The 14,924-nt window shown below is 38.0% G+C and overlaps 3 protein-coding genes across 27 annotated transcripts; 2 read left to right on the top strand and 1 right to left on the bottom strand.

Moving 5' to 3' along the window:
* Positions 1–148: 148 nt before the first annotated feature.
* Positions 149–7,961, top strand: LOC119995267 (protein DEFECTIVE IN EXINE FORMATION 1). Its single transcript, XM_038841725.1, has 13 exons — positions 149–538; positions 689–799; positions 918–1,000; positions 1,563–1,680; positions 1,805–1,965; positions 2,343–2,902; positions 3,033–3,103; positions 3,958–4,214; positions 5,249–5,430; positions 6,433–6,716; positions 6,819–6,936; positions 7,024–7,206; positions 7,301–7,961. Exons 1-13 carry the CDS (start codon positions 399–401, stop codon positions 7,616–7,618), a joined length of 2,586 nt encoding a protein of 861 aa, XP_038697653.1. The 5' UTR covers positions 149–398; the 3' UTR covers positions 7,619–7,961.
* On the bottom strand, positions 7,945–9,238 carry LOC119995269. Its single transcript, XM_038841730.1, has one exon. It carries the CDS (start codon positions 8,639–8,641, stop codon positions 8,303–8,305), a length of 339 nt encoding a protein of 112 aa, XP_038697658.1. The 5' UTR covers positions 8,642–9,238; the 3' UTR covers positions 7,945–8,302.
* A 676-nt stretch (positions 9,239–9,914) lies between these two features.
* Positions 9,915–14,798, top strand: LOC119987928. 25 transcript variants are annotated; one of them, XM_038832876.1, is made up of 6 exons: positions 9,915–10,194; positions 10,494–10,864; positions 11,656–11,726; positions 11,915–11,979; positions 12,949–13,074; positions 13,794–14,657. In XM_038832876.1, exons 3-6 carry the CDS (start codon positions 11,692–11,694, stop codon positions 13,904–13,906), a joined length of 339 nt encoding a protein of 112 aa, XP_038688804.1. In that variant the 5' UTR covers positions 9,915–10,194; positions 10,494–10,864; positions 11,656–11,691; the 3' UTR covers positions 13,907–14,657. The 25 variants fall into 25 exon arrangements, 11 of the variants coding, with proteins under 11 accessions (XP_038688804.1, XP_038688811.1, XP_038688798.1 ...); XM_038832883.1 differs by having other exon boundaries at positions 9,916–10,194; positions 11,643–11,726; positions 13,812–14,657; XM_038832870.1 differs by having other exon boundaries at positions 9,916–10,194; positions 11,643–11,726.
* The last annotated feature ends 126 nt before the right edge of the window (positions 14,799–14,924 follow it).

The raw sequence follows: 14,924 nt of genomic DNA, 5'->3' as shown, positions 1-14,924 counted from the left end.
CCAATTGATAAACGACGTCGTTTGACACAGACCGCTATTGGGGCAAGCAGACCGTAAACGGTAGCGACCTTCTGTAGCGTTTTACAAATTGCAACTCCCGGTGAGAGGTATTTTCGACAATTAATATCGCGTCATAGGAAATTAGGAATGCCATAGTACAGACCTCTCAACTGTCTTCAGCTCCAAATTCTCGTTCGCTTCTCCAGTTCTCCGTCGAAATTCTACAGGATCGTAAGACCCTAGCATATTGGCGAGGGTTTATCTGCTCCTGACTGATCTTTGTTGTATTATCTTATTGGGTATTAGGGATACGATACAGTTATTCTCCAAAAGAGTTTGATTAGTTGTTTTTTTTTTCGTTTCCTCCTCTTTCTGTCAAGTGAAACGAAGAAGATCGGATGAATCTCTCAGTGACTAGGGTTCTGTTGACTTGTTTGCTATTGTTCATTTGCTTGGATTTCGCTCATGGCGATGACTCCCCAGCGAATAAGTTCCGGTCACGGGAGGCCACTGATGATACCCTCGGTTATCCCGATTTGTGAGTCTATTTTGATCTTGATTTATCGTTCAATTTTAGAATTCCTGGCGAGTTAGTCAAATAGTGTTGGTTTTTGAAAATTATTGACTCAATTAGGCTTTGTGTGAGTGTGTTGGGATAATCAACTATTTGTCTGATTTTTGTGTGTAGAGATGAGGATGCGTTGTTAAATACACAATGCCCCAGGAATCTGGAGCTGAGATGGCAAACAGAAGTTAGTTCTAGCATTTATGCCACTCCATTGATTGCAGATATCAACAGGTAGTAATTTGTACGTATTTTTGGGGTATAATTAGGTCGAGCTCTAATCTTTGGCTTTGCATGCGAACTGAATTGCGTTTATGGTATGTTGAAATTGCATTTTCTTCTTGTTTCTCAGTGATGGGAAACTTGATGTAGTGGTGCCCTCATTCGTTCACTACCTTGAAGTTCTAGAAGGTTCTGATGGAGATAAAATGCCAGGTGCTTACCGTGATTATATTTTCATCTCTGGATATGCATGGAATACTCTGCAACCATCATCATCATTATCGAAGACTTTATTTCACTTATTTGAAATAAACTACACGAATAGTTTACATGGGATCTCTGTTGCCATAGTTCTCCACCCTAAATTAATTATTCATAATTTGTGGAAATCAGTAATTGTTAAAGATGTCCACATGCGAGCATGTGTCCCAGTGGTAGAGTTGCATGAGTGCAATCTGGATGTCATAGGTTCAATTCCTGGAAACTCTCTTTACACGTATTATGTGGGGGTAAGGTCTACTTATATATTGTATGTCTTCGTTCCTGCCCATTGCAAGCGCCTTGTGCATGGGAGTAGTTTATCTTTTTTTTACTTCGTGACTTGCACTCAAAAAGATAGTAATTGTAGGAGCTGTTTCGATGGGATAGAATAATGGTTTCTGTTTGACCTAGTCAAGGTGCTGCATTAGAAATATGTAACATGAATTAGCAGAAGTAGACAATCAAGCTCTAGTGATGCAGAGCCCGTTCTCATAATTGCTCAATCATTTACCAGGTTGGCCCGCCTTTCACCAATCAACAGTACATGCAAGTCCTCTCTTGTATGATATTGACAAGGATGGCGTGAGAGAAATTGCTTTGGCTAACTACAATGGCGAAGTGCTCTTTTTCAGGTAATATGCTCCTCACGTCACGTTCATGGCAATATTTTCTTTTGTCAAAATGTGATCTTTCTCATCTAGGGACTTGCATCCCAGTATACCCAATCTCATTGCAATATTTTCTATAATTCTCTAGGGTATCAGGCTACATGATGACAGAAAAATTGGTGGTACCTCGTCTGAAGGTTCGTAAAGATTGGCACGTAGGTTTGCATCCTGACCCAGTGGACCGTTCTCATCCGGATGTTGACGATGACCAACTCATTTTGGAGGCTACTGAAATGAAATCAAAGACTCGTCAGTAACTCTTATTTTTAAAACAGCCTCTACAAAATTTCCTTTCATCTAATTCAAACTTCTACTTATCAACCAAGCAAGCTGTTTATTTGACTATGCAACTTTTGAGTTGCTTCTGGTATCTTTACCTGCTGAACAAAAATGTTTTATCTTTGCTTCTTAACAGCATTCTACAATAAAACAAACTTCTCATCTCCTGAGGATATCCATTAGTTGATTTTCATTAGGTTTTGACTCATCACGCTGTACTAGGTTGAATTCAATGCATTGTTCTTATTCATATTTATTCTGAGTTTCTCCCCAAAGAAAAATTCAAGTGATTGTTAAGAGTGCTGGGTTTATGGCAACATCAGTAAATCCTGTTTATTCTTTTGCAGATACAAATGGAAATACACCTGAGCGAAACAGTTCAGGTTCTACATCTACAGAAAGTCACATTGGTATGGAGAATATGCCCAATCCAACAAATGTGTCAAATCCGGAGAATGTATCCAATCTAGCAGATGTAAAGAAAGTGAATGAAAGTCAAAAGGGAACAAACATTAAGCTGCCTACTGGTGTGGATGATTCTTCTGCAAATGCGGGTTCATCCGGATCAAATAAATCTGAGACCTTGACAGGTACAGGGAGAAGGCTACTAGAAGATAACGATTCGAACGGGTTGCAGGATGGTGGTTCTGAATCCAAAGATAATGATAATAGTAATAGTAATGAGGATATACGTGCAGCAACTGTTGAAAATGAAGAGGGATTGGAAGCAGATGCAGATTCATCTTTTGAGTTATTGCGTGATAATGATGAGCTTGGTGATGAGTATAGTTATGATTATGATGATTATGTGGATGAATCCATGTGGGGAGATGAGGAGTGGACTGAGGGTCAACATGAGCAACTGAAAGATTACATTAATATTGACGCACATATTTTGTGCACTCCTGTAAGTCTTAAGTCAATGCCTGTGTCTCCTTTATTTAGCTTATAATTTTCTGTTTTTTAAAGAAGAAAAGGAACTTGCACATCGGATGCAAACAAGATGAAAGTTTCTTACATTTTTTGTTTTTGGTCAGGTTATAGCAGACATTGACAACGATGGAGTATCAGAAATGGTTGTTGCAGTCTCGCACTTCTTTGATCACGAGTGAGTTTGCTTTCATAATAAGTTATTTATTTACATGTTTTCCTTTTACTTATGAAGTTCAAAGTTGGAATGATTAATGGCAGTTAATGTAATTGGTACCTAGACTATTGTTTGCTGTGAACAGATAGAAAATCTCATTGATTCAAGATAGTAATAAATCTGCGAAAGTTTCATTTTATTTTTTGTTGGATCTTCCCATCTAATAGATGTTGGTTCTTTAGTGACAAAAATTGAGAAAAATTTAGTAAGAGAGACTAAAAGGAGGGAGAGATCAAAGAAAGACACGGATGGAATTGATGGAAAATGATATGGGCCAGGTAGTATTGGTGGAGAGGGTATCCTAATTGCAGAATAACGGCATGATTCATGTGGCTGACCCAAAATTGTTGTAAGACTTTGGGATGATGCTGATGCATGTGCTGTTTCTACAAGTCTACCCACCAATTGAATCAATTGATTACTTTGGCAGTGTCTCTTTATTTCAAGTTGCTTTGACCATATAATTCTTAGTATAACTCAAGCATCTAAGATATTGTCTTTGGTTTACATCAACATGAGGATATGTTTGGCTTTTTATTTAGACGATCCCATTGGAAGCTTGAACATATCTCTCATTGCCCATATTCTAGTGCACCCCTTTCTTTTTGTTCTTCTTAATGACATATCTACTTTTGAAAAGAAAAACTGCAAACATTAACTTATAGTATTTATTATCCAGGCTTTATTTGGTATCTGTATGCTTTCCCTTTTTCAGATGTAGTTTAAATTAATTATGTTATTTGCCGTTTAAGGAAACTGACAAAAATTGAATATACTGGTGATTACGCACTAACTATTGGGAAAGAAATGGTCAGGTATTATGACAACCCAGATCATATGAAGGAGCTGGGTGATGTTGATATTGGTAAATATGTTGCTGGTGCTATTGTTGTTTTCAATCTTGATACAAAGCAAGTTAAGTGGACTACACAACTAGATCTCAGCACAGATACTGCAAAGTTCCGTGCGTACATATATTCTTCTCCAACTGTTGTGGATTTGGATGGTGATGGCAATTTGGACATTCTTGTTGGAACTTCATTTGGCTTGTTCTATGTTTTGGACCATCACGGTAAATCAAATTCTGCCCTCTTCTGTTTTTATGAAAATTTTACTTGTGTCTAATGTATTGCATTATTTTGCAAGTTCATTGGTTGTTATCTCTGAAAAAATAGGAACACGATAAGTTAGTGGTTTTTAGATGATTGCTTGGTACAAGTTCAGTCAATTTAGTAATCTCGCTAATTCAGCATCACCTGATTTTATAGGCCCTTTTTTGGCATATAATTTAGTCACTAATCAAAATGTTTCGTCAAAAGAAAAGTATGGCAAATTCTCTCCGTGGTCTGACAGTTGTTGCTACTGGTAGTGTTAGTTATATTCTGTTATGTGAAACCACATAGGATGTGTAGAAACTACACTCATTATTGTGATCTGGAACATATTTCTATAGAAGTAACAAATATTTTATGAGTTGGCTTTTGCTAAACCTGTTATGTGATAGCATTTCAACACTGAGCTAAAAATCTATATTTAAACCCAAAGTACGCATTACACACTTGTATCTATAATGAAACAAAAGTGGATGACTAGAATATCCAATCTCGATTCCAACTATGTAAGCTATCCTGAACTTCGACAAACCTCATGATGTTATTCTTGATCTTCTCTTATACCTTGCCTGTGTTGATTTCTTTGTCTTCTTGAAAAAAAAAAAAAGCTTCCATAAGGACCATGTGTGTTGTCTTGGTGGGCTGCCAATTGAGTATTTTTTATCATATCCAGTCTGGCATTGCTTTTGTTCACCAATAATAGGTCTTAGAAGCTGTTTTAAATAGCTGTTGACAGAATGGTGTTTGGTACCTAGATTTCGAACTTTCGATCCCTATTGACAGCACCTGGGGTAAATCCTTGACCTGGTGGTTAGTATGTCAGCGGCTTTATTTTTTTATAAGCTTTATTATCTGAAACTTTTGATGTTTTAGTTGTATTAATGTAAAAAATTCCCAAGTGCTTTTGGCTCTCCTTTGCTACTTGAAGCTGATACTGGTACACCCTTTCTTTCCCTCTGACAATTTTGATCCTAAAAACGTTTCTTTTATTCAGGAAAAATCAGAGAGAAGTTCCCTCTTGAAATGGCTGAAATTCAAGGTGCAGTAATTGCAGCTGATGTTAATGATGATGGCAAAATTGAACTGGTGACTACTGATACACATGGGAATGTTGCTGCATGGACTGCGCAAGGAAAGGAAATTTGGGAAGCTCATGTTAAAAGTCTTGTTTCCCAGGTAAGTTGCAGTGGATCAAGAAATACAGTTCCGAGATATAAGGTTGTTGGGCAATGCATTTAGAAAGATTTGCAACTCTTACATATGAAAAACCTTTCCTATTTCAAATTTTGATTGCTATTTTGACTGTCTTCCACTCTTCCCCACAATGCGTGGGTAAGGCTATGTATAGCTTGCTGTTCCCCAACCCAGCCTTCAGCACAGGAACTTTGTGCACGGAGTGGTTTACCTTTTACTTGTTTTGCCACTAGGGATTTTGTTCATAGTCAATAATTGTAAATACTGAAGTTAGTTGTCTCTGGCGAATTGGCGATATACGTACGCTGCACAAAAGTTTGACAAATTGTTACCATGTGTAGGTTTTTTTGTGCAGACAAATAGACTATGATGAATTAATGCTCTTTCCAACTGATATGGTTGTCAATCTTATGATAAAGGTTCGACATTAATCCAAATGAAAGAGACTTCCAGGAAATCTCAAATGTGATCTCTTCATGAACTGGTGTGGTAGATGCTATATTTCTACTAAACTACTGGAGGCTACTAGTTATTCAAAGTTATAAAAAATGCTTAGCTTATGATTTTCTTTTGATATAGATTTATTGGTCATAAGAACCACTAATGTAGATAAAACAAGACTTGAAGACAATACCACCAAAAAAAAAAAAAAAAAAGATGCAAAAATACTTATGATTTTCTTTTGATACAGATATTTGTAATTTCATTTTTGTATTCTTTTTTTTTTTTGTGTGTGGGTATTGTCTAGTTTTATCTTATTACTCTCTGATGCAATACATAAGTGGTTCTTACGACCAAATGTAGGATACGCGGCCATTGCTTGAGCTATTCAGTGCTCTTTTTTCTATTTGTCTGACAACTTGAAATGTATTGTGCCTTAAATATGACAATAAATGTGTCTTGTTTTAGAGGATAAGCTGATGGGCACTACCTAGATCAGAGCTTATGCTAGAGTGATATAATTTCCACTCTTGTATTCCTCAGGGTCCAACCATAGGTGATGTTGATGGGGATGGGCGTACTGATGTTGTGGTTCCAACACTATCCGGCAATATATACGTTCTTAGTGGCAGAGATGGTAAACCTGTTGGTCCTTACCCATATCGGACCCACGGGAGAGTGATGAATCAAGTTCTACTTGTTGATTTAAGCAAACGTGGGGAAAAAAGCAAGGGACTCACTCTTGTTACAACATCTTTTGATGGTTACCTATACCTAATAGATGGGCCTACAGCTTGTGCTGATGTTGTCGATATTGGCGAAACTTCGTAAGAGATTCTTATATCCTACACTATGATGGCTTTTTGTTTTATTCCTTTAGATTTCCTTCTTCTGTACATTTATCTCAAACGTGGATTTTTTAATTGTAGATATAGCATGGTCTTGGCAGACAATATTGATGGTGGAGATGATCTCGATCTAGTTGTTACAACCATGAATGGGAATGTCTTTTGCTTCTCAACTCCTGCTCCACATCATCCCCTCAAGGCAGGATAGATCTTGAACTCACTTCTTGGTGTTTTCCAATAAAATTTCGCAGCATTTAAAATATCATTTAAATATAATTCTGTTCAGGCATGGAGATCAAACAATCAAGGAAGAAATAACCTAGCTAACAGGTACAATCGTGAAGGAGTCTACGTAACACCTAGATCAAAACAGTTTCGTGATGAGGAAGGCAAGAGCTTCTGGGTGGAGATTGAGATTGTAGATAAATACAGATTCCCTTCTGGCTCACAAAAACCTTATAATGTCACCGTAAGTTCTTTCCCATGCTTTATAATTTTTCAAAAGCATTTGACCTTTACATTTTTTCATATATTTATTTTCCTTTTGCAATGTATCTATGCAGATAACTTTGTTAGTGCCCGGAAATTACCAAGGAGAAAGAAAGATAAAGCAAAACCAGATATTTAGCCATCCCGGAAAATTCCAAATTAAGCTTCCAACCGTTGGAGTCAGGACCACTGGGACTGTTGTAGTCGAGATGGTGGACAAGAATGGACTCTATTTCTCAGATGAGTTTTCCCTGACATTCCATATGTATTACTATAAACTATTGAAGTGGCTCATTGTCCTCCCGATGGTTGCCATGTTTGGCGTGCTCGTCATCCTTCGTCCGCAGGAATCCATGCCTTTACCATCATTTTCTCGCAACACTGACCTTTGATCACAATGTTTAGTACATGCTAGACACTCCAGATTGAACGCACAGCAGTTGTTATTTTTTGCCTGGCCAAGAACTATGGGTGCTACCGAAGGCTTCAACTTGAGACAGATCATCTACCGTTCAAAAGGGGTTTTGCATGGCAAAAACTCTAGAGTTCAAGATTACAGAAGGTCCGAACTTGTAACATATACGAATGAATAGTTATGCTGCATTGGATTTTGGATCCCCAAACCCTTTGTAGCTTTTTTGTAATTTTGTGAGGCTGCTTGAGGGAAATAGATAGTCATGTACGAAGGGAATATTCAAAGTAATTTCTCATCACGCAGTAACCAAGAAAGGAAAATTTTTCATTGCAATTCAATGGAAACACTGAAAACAAATCAAACAGCCATGTCTGATACTCTGGACGAACCAGAAACTACAAGTTAACTCATAACCAACTTCCCACGAAACCATACCCAACCAAACAAATAAATATTAACACTGAATCAATTGTAATGCAACAATAGGGATATAAACATCAAATCCAGAAACCCGTCAGTTTATTTTACTCGAAGAATCAAACTAAATAAAAATGTTATAGCTGGGTAGCACAAATAAGTTGTGAGTACATAAGGCATCCGCAATTCCCTATTAGAGATGCAAATTTGATTACGGAGGAAGCAGAACCTGCTTACATCATGATTAGAAAACCTGCAACACAGGCCTTTTCCCAAGCCTCTTGATCTCTCTATCCATTTGGCCTGTTAGCATTAACCCAAACATCCTGAAATCACACAAAAGAGACGAAAAAGGATGCCCAAAAGAGGCAGGAACATTCCCTTCCACAAAGAAATGGCTGTAGCAAGCAAAACCATATCCAAACAAAGGCACAAAGATGATAAACCGCCAATTAAAGAGCAACGAGAACAGCAACATTATAATACTTGTAACAGTGCCCGCAAAGTGCCAACGTCTTGTCGATGGTTTTGAGTGTTGACTCATATAGAATGTCCAGAACTCTTCCAAACTCCTAAAATTCATATCTTCACGAGAACCCAGAAACCCAATTCACAATTGCGATTTCTTTGATCTCTTAAAGAAAAAACCTAATCAAGAGTAACTTTTGATTGGCGATGATCTTGAATACCCCAGCGAGTAGAAAATACGAAATCCTATATGGGCTAGCAAGGGATTGAGGGTTTTCAGGCTAATCAGATCCTGGGTCAGATAGGAACAAAGCCCAGGATACTCATTAGCTGAGACTGAAGAGTTTCAGCAAGAAAATCCCCAAGATGGAGTATTGCCGTATTGGGTGGGATCTTTGAATTCTTCGCTTATGGCTATGGAGTCTTAAAGCAGCTGCTTTTCATGTAAAACTGAGGATCCAACAAGGTAGACAATACAGAGTTGAAAGGGTGCATACTAGCTATCTCGATTTGTGTGGAGAAACGGTCTCCTCTGCTACAGTTCGCAAGGTTTTTGTCATTTTAGATTTGTGATGGGGAGGAATTTTGAGGTTTTTTACCCATTACCAAACTGTGTAATTATTTTATCCAGTAACACTGGGCCTCGATTTTTTATGGAAACAACACTTCACGACACACAATGACGTGATTAGTAATTTAGTATTGTGTTTTTACAGTCACCCCATAATTCATTTTTGCTCAATCATATCACTAATAATGAATTTTCAATTGATGAATTACAAGATTCTTGCAAGTTCATCCCCATAATTCCTTTTTGCTCAATCACATCACTGATAATGAATTTTCGATTGATGAATTACAAGATTCTTGCAAGTTCATGAGCAGAAAATTAAACAGGAACAAGCATTGAAAGTCTCAACTAATAATCATTTTCTGACACCAAATAGAGGAAGAGGCAGAGAAAAGAAGAATCGCACAAACCATCAACAACACCACCATGTTAGTCAATTTCATGATTCTAAATGAAGAAGAGAAGGACGAGGAGACTACCACTCAACAAGTTATAGACCAAAGTCAGCATAAAAATCCAATGTTGAATGCTACAGATGTCATAGGTATGATCATTATAAGTCATAAAGTGAACTAATTTGTCTAAAGCATATAGGGAGAAAGTATAATTTTGCAGAAAAGTAGGTGCGAAATGGGGAAAACTCTAGTAGCCAGTAGGTGTGACTTTTTCTTTTCTTTTTTGCCGGTAAGTGTGACTTGTGAGTTGACTTTTGAGTGAATAGAGAGGGAGAAGAAAGCCCACTCTTTTGTGGGCCGCGCCTTAAGTATGGGCCTAGTTTTAGTAACCGATACCTATCCCTTTTAAGTTTTAAATTCCGTATTGTCCTCCGAGAATTCACATCGAGGGAGAGATAAAACTGAGAGGGTTTCGTGGATCGCAATCCCATCGACAATGGCGTGCTCTGCTTGTCTAAACAATTCTCCAATCTGTCAATACCGCGTAATTTCGAGGAAACCTCATCGGTAAGTCGCACGTTGAGATCCTCAAGGAAGTGGAAGCGTAAGTCCGAACTCCGATCTGTGCAAGAGACCATGGTTGCGCAACCCTAAAGATCTTCCGTGTTGAATCCTGAAGTGACGTCGAAGCTTCCGAATAAGGTCTGTCATCCTTTTCGCTTCGTATACTGTTTTTGTTGCAACGAAAAATTAGGGTTTGGTGATTTCCAATCGTTACTCGCTGAGGCTATTTTGTTGGGCGTGATACCGATTGAGCCCTAACATCGAACCTGAGAGATTTTTTCCTTATGTTACTCTCATTCTCTCGCGGTTTATTTTCATCCAAACAGAACATCTTTATTTTATTTTACTTGTTATTTGATATTTTTGTTATAAATTATCAACACTTCTCGTGCGAAATCATTGCATCAACAATGAGTAGGTATTTTTTGAGTGGATAGGGAGGAGGAAGAATGCCCACTCTATTGTGGGCCGGGCCTTAAGTATGGGCCTAGTGCTAGTCCACTCCCGCGGCTGTGCGTATAACTCACGCCTCTGAGGCTCTCTCCCTTTTAATTTTGATGTTGTCCTCCGAGGGATAATACTGAGAGGGTTTCGTGGATCGCCATCGCCGACGACGTGCTCTGCTTGTCTAAACAAGTCTACGGTCTGTCAATCTTGCGCAATGTCGAGGAGACCTCATCGGTAATTCGCACGTTGAGATCTTAAGGACGTGGAAGCGTTAGTGCGATCTGTGTAAGAGACCTTGGTTGCGCAACGTTAAAGATCTTCCGCGTTGAATCATGAAGTGACGTCGAAGCGGCTGAATAAGGTCTGACATCCTTATCGCTTTGTATTTACAGGTTTTCTTGACAATTTTTGTTACAACGAATAATTAGGGTTTGCTGAGGCAATTTTGTTTGACGGGACACCGATTGAGTCCTAACGTTGAACCTGAGAGTTTTTTTTTCCCCTTTCTGTTACTCTTATTCTCTTGCGGTTTATTTCCATCCAAACAGAAGAGACTTAGGCTAATAATAAATGCTCGGCATCTTTATTTTACTTGCTATTTGATTTTCGTGTGAAATCACTGCATCCAAAATTTACTTCAATGATATAAGAGATGATCAATGAGTAGAGTAGAACTTTGTGTCTCTGGCTTTAAATTTTCTTTTGATTTTTTCGAAGTTTATGATTCCAGAGACTTAATCAGGCGCATAAGTAATTGAAACTAGCTCATGTTCTATACATTCTCGTAAAGGTAGTTGTTTAGCTTCCACTCTGACGAGTTTTGTGTTGACGTTAATTAAACATATAAAAAAATAGAGAAATATGAGCACAATCTTCTCTCAGTTTCTGATTTCTGAATGAAATTAATTGTAGTGACTATCACGCAGTCTTACTTTCCATAATTTGTTTACCTTATTAAGAGTGAAAACTCTGATTCAGATTAGTACAATTGTGGTGTTTTTTTCTTGAACAATGATTTTTATTTTTATTGTTGATTTTCTTAGAAAATCAATCTGTATTGCATGACTGTTTAGGGCTGTTTTGAATTTCTTTATAATTAAATTCATTTTAACGAATCTGTTGATTTATTCACTCAATAGATTCACATAATAGGATCCCAGTATCAATGAAGCCTAGGAAGAAAAAAATATGGGCAGATCATTTGAAGTCGGGAAGCAAAAAAGGTATATATGTATTCAGATTTCAGCATATAATACTTTTCTAGATGTGTTTTGGATACCTTTTCTTTTCATTACTTTGTGGAGACTTGATTAGCTTTTTATTACATGATTTCTTTTACAAGCACTTATTATGAGCGGTGCAATTATAACTGGAGATAAACACCTAAAAGTATGCCATGTTTCTGGTGAAGGTTTATTTTACTTATTTCCGATCCTGCAGAGTTCATAGAAGAGACACAAGACACTGTATCTCATGGTATACCTGTCTTATCTCTTTCTCTGCAGTTCTTTAATCTTGTTATGAGACTCAAATTTGTTCGAGAGCCTGCGTTGTAAATTGAGCCTGCATTCTTTATTGATTGTCTTATCTCTTTCCTTTATGGTTTAGTCTTGTTAAATATCATCTGCGATTTTTTTCGTTTAGCATTTATCATTTTGTTTGTTTATTTTGTTCATTCAATTTTGCGTGTCTTTAAATTTCCATCCGGTGGCTTTCATAGTCTTTCAAGAAGGAAATTGATCTCTCATGGCCATTTCTGGAACTTCAAACACTTTGAAATTATATTGAACAACCACTGACTGAGATGAGTTTCTTATTAAGTGCTTTGTCTGCTCTAATGTTGCTGAATAATAATGATTGATACTAATATGTTTCCTCTCTCATTAAAGGCCTCCTAATCAAACAACCACAAGACTAAACAAAACAGGATAACTCGAAGTTATGTGACAAAGGACCTGTACAGTAGTTCACTAAATACTCCTTTTGATCCAGCTCCTAATAAAAGGCAAGGCATATTACCTGTTCGCTTGGACATTGATCCCCACTGAAGCATTATATGTTGTGACCCCTCTATAATTTTGTGGTCAGTTCAACTGGGTCCAGTCTTTTCGTGGAAGCTAATTCTAATTTTTTATGTTAATTACACTTGCTGCTTTACACTTTTGTGGTATTGGTATTCATTCTAACTGATACGCGGTTGAAGTTTGCATCATGTGATACAATTGTAGAGGTGATCTACAAGCATACCATCTCCACACTAAAGAATCGATGCAGCAAACCTGGAGCTGCTGTTGTTTTGCTGACAATCTTGTATCTTTCCTCAACAATGCCAAAGGGGCAACTGTTATTGATGTGGATGCTCTTTGGTTTCTTAGCTTAGTGGAAATCTTCGAGTCCTCTGTTTCTATTTAATAATTTGATTTTTTTCTTTTTATTTCTTGGCAGTGAAGAAGCTAGGTTTGTGGGGGCTGGGGGGGGTCTCTTGCTGTGGCCTGTGGGTTCCTCTTCAGAGACTAGTGCTGGAACTCGGTTGGCATCTTCGATTGAGGCATTCAATGTTTTACTTGGAATGTAAGTTCTTTTCCATATTTTCTGTATTCACTGACATCTAATTTTTGTTCTTTATGGTGGTTAAATTTCTACTCTAATGCTGTGATTTCAGACTGACCACAGGTGGCATACTCTTGTCTACTCTAGCATGGTTTTAGAACTTTAAATGATCAACAAAGTAAATTGTCACCGTCATAATTTTATGAGATTATAAAACTAAAGAATTTCAAGCTGCTTTGCTAACCTCTCTAGAAAACGGACTTCCATTTATCAGTTGAATTTTTTTGTAGTAGTGAGTGTTTTTGCTCTGTGGGATGGTGTTCTTTCTGCATTCATTTGATTGAAACTTCACTATATCATTTCTGAATATTCAGTTATTCTAGGATCATGATAGTGCTTTTGAGGAATAGGCAAATAAGGTTAGGGGGAATTTCCGCATTTGCTTAGTGTTTAGAGGGGGAATGAGGGTGGGATTAACATATTCCCTTGTTTGGTTGATTTTTGGAGGGTGGAATCCTAAACTCATTCCACCTTACTCTCATCTCATACTCACCTCACACAATTATGAACCAAATGTTCCCTTAGTACTTTGTTGTGGGCATGAGCCAATATGCACCTCTTGTTCCCCCTTTTTTCATGAATAGATTATGGCAGTGTGTGGTAAAACATGAGTTCTTTTCATTAGTTGCTTGTCTAATAAATTGATTTGTTAACAGAAATAATTGACACGTTTTGTGAAGCGTATATTGCATGTCAAGTTTTCAGAAGCAGATGTGTTCCAAGACTTCAATCGAAAGGGAATGTGGGATGCAGCCATCGGCGCAGTGGTTTATTACCCATCCCACCTTATTGATTTGGTGGCGTATTTTGCCAGAAAAGGATAGAAGGTAAGAAAGGGATTGGCCGAGACTTTGTTGCAAAGTAGACGAAAAAGTAACCAATCTAGGAGGCCCTTGAACGTTTGAAAAACAGCTGGAATATCTTATGAAAAGGACAACAAAGCTTTGATGCAATGGGCTCACAATTGCCATTGACTATTCAGCCCTGCTTCAATGGGTTTGATGTAACAGATGTGGCGGGCCGCTCGGAAACATATATGTCCTCTTAATGGTGACTGGGGCAACTTCAAGGGGTATGGGCATGCGTGTAGTTCCTCTTCGCTGGGCTGGTCTAGTTCCTCTTCAAATGGTCCTTAAGCGTAATTTGACTGGGCTTATTGGGCCCAGTTAATTTTGCAAGAGGCCTCTTCACTTAATTTCGTACCTGGTTGCTTTAGTCACACTCTAGTTTTTTTAGAAGACACCCTGGCAATTGATTTGTACGGGGTGGTTAACTTAAATTGGGGTGTCTTTAAAAAATATCAGGGTGACTAAAGCTACCCTTCGGCACCTAGGAGTATTGGCATTGAGTCAGTGGGGCTTATAGGCCCATTAGTCTCACGGCCCACTGGATTCAATTCAATTCTACTCTATGGTTTCGGTCCAAAATAACTTGTCCAAAGACAATAAGCCCATGTAACTGATTCTCTTTGTAATTGGCCGTAAGACCAACCTGAAAATCCCTCGTCAGTCCATGGACTTTAGAACCAGGCCCATTTGTTTTAAGTGCAATTTATGTTGGTCCTTAGCCCAATTTTAATGGGCTTTCGGGCCCAATCTTAGTGTGCTATTAGGTTCACTTTTAATGGACTTTTGGCCCAGTTTTGGTGGGCTTTTGGGCCCACTTTTGATGGACTTTTTGATCGAGTTTTGGTGGGCTTTTTCTCCCAGTTTTGGTCGTCTTTTGGGCCCAGTTTTAGTGGACTCTTGGCCCAGTTTAAGGTGCATTGGAGCTTATTTGGCTTTTGGGCCCAGTTGTAGAGCGCTTTTGGG

The sequence above is a fragment of the Tripterygium wilfordii genome, chromosome 3 (assembly GCF_013401445.1).
Source record: "Tripterygium wilfordii isolate XIE 37 chromosome 3, ASM1340144v1, whole genome shotgun sequence".
Lineage (NCBI taxonomy): Eukaryota > Viridiplantae > Streptophyta > Magnoliopsida > Celastrales > Celastraceae > Tripterygium > Tripterygium wilfordii.
This window is presented reverse-complemented; position numbering and strand designations above follow the sequence as displayed.

Excerpts from the sequence above, each read along its gene's own strand:
- LOC119995267 (XM_038841725.1), top strand. The coding sequence starts at position 399 with ATGAATCTCTCAGTGACTAGGGTTCTGTTGACTTGTTTGCTATTGTTC. Across the intron at positions 1,001-1,562 it reads TGATGGAGATAAAATGCCAG|GTTGGCCCGCCTTTCACCAA; the intron begins GTGCTTACCGTG and ends ATCATTTACCAG. Across the intron at positions 1,966-2,342 it reads TGAAATGAAATCAAAGACTC|ATACAAATGGAAATACACCT; the intron begins GTCAGTAACTCT and ends ATTCTTTTGCAG.
- LOC119995269 (XM_038841730.1), bottom strand. The coding sequence starts at position 8,641 with ATGAATTTTAGGAGTTTGGAAGAGTTCTGGACATTCTATATGAGTCAA.
- LOC119987928 (XM_038832837.1), top strand. The coding sequence starts at position 11,669 with ATGAAGCCTAGGAAGAAAAAAATATGGGCAGATCATTTGAAGTCGGGA. Across the intron at positions 11,726-11,941 it reads TGAAGTCGGGAAGCAAAAAA|AGAGTTCATAGAAGAGACAC; the intron begins GGTATATATGTA and ends TTCCGATCCTGC. Across the intron at positions 11,980-12,948 it reads ACAAGACACTGTATCTCATG|TGAAGAAGCTAGGTTTGTGG; the intron begins GTATACCTGTCT and ends ATTTCTTGGCAG.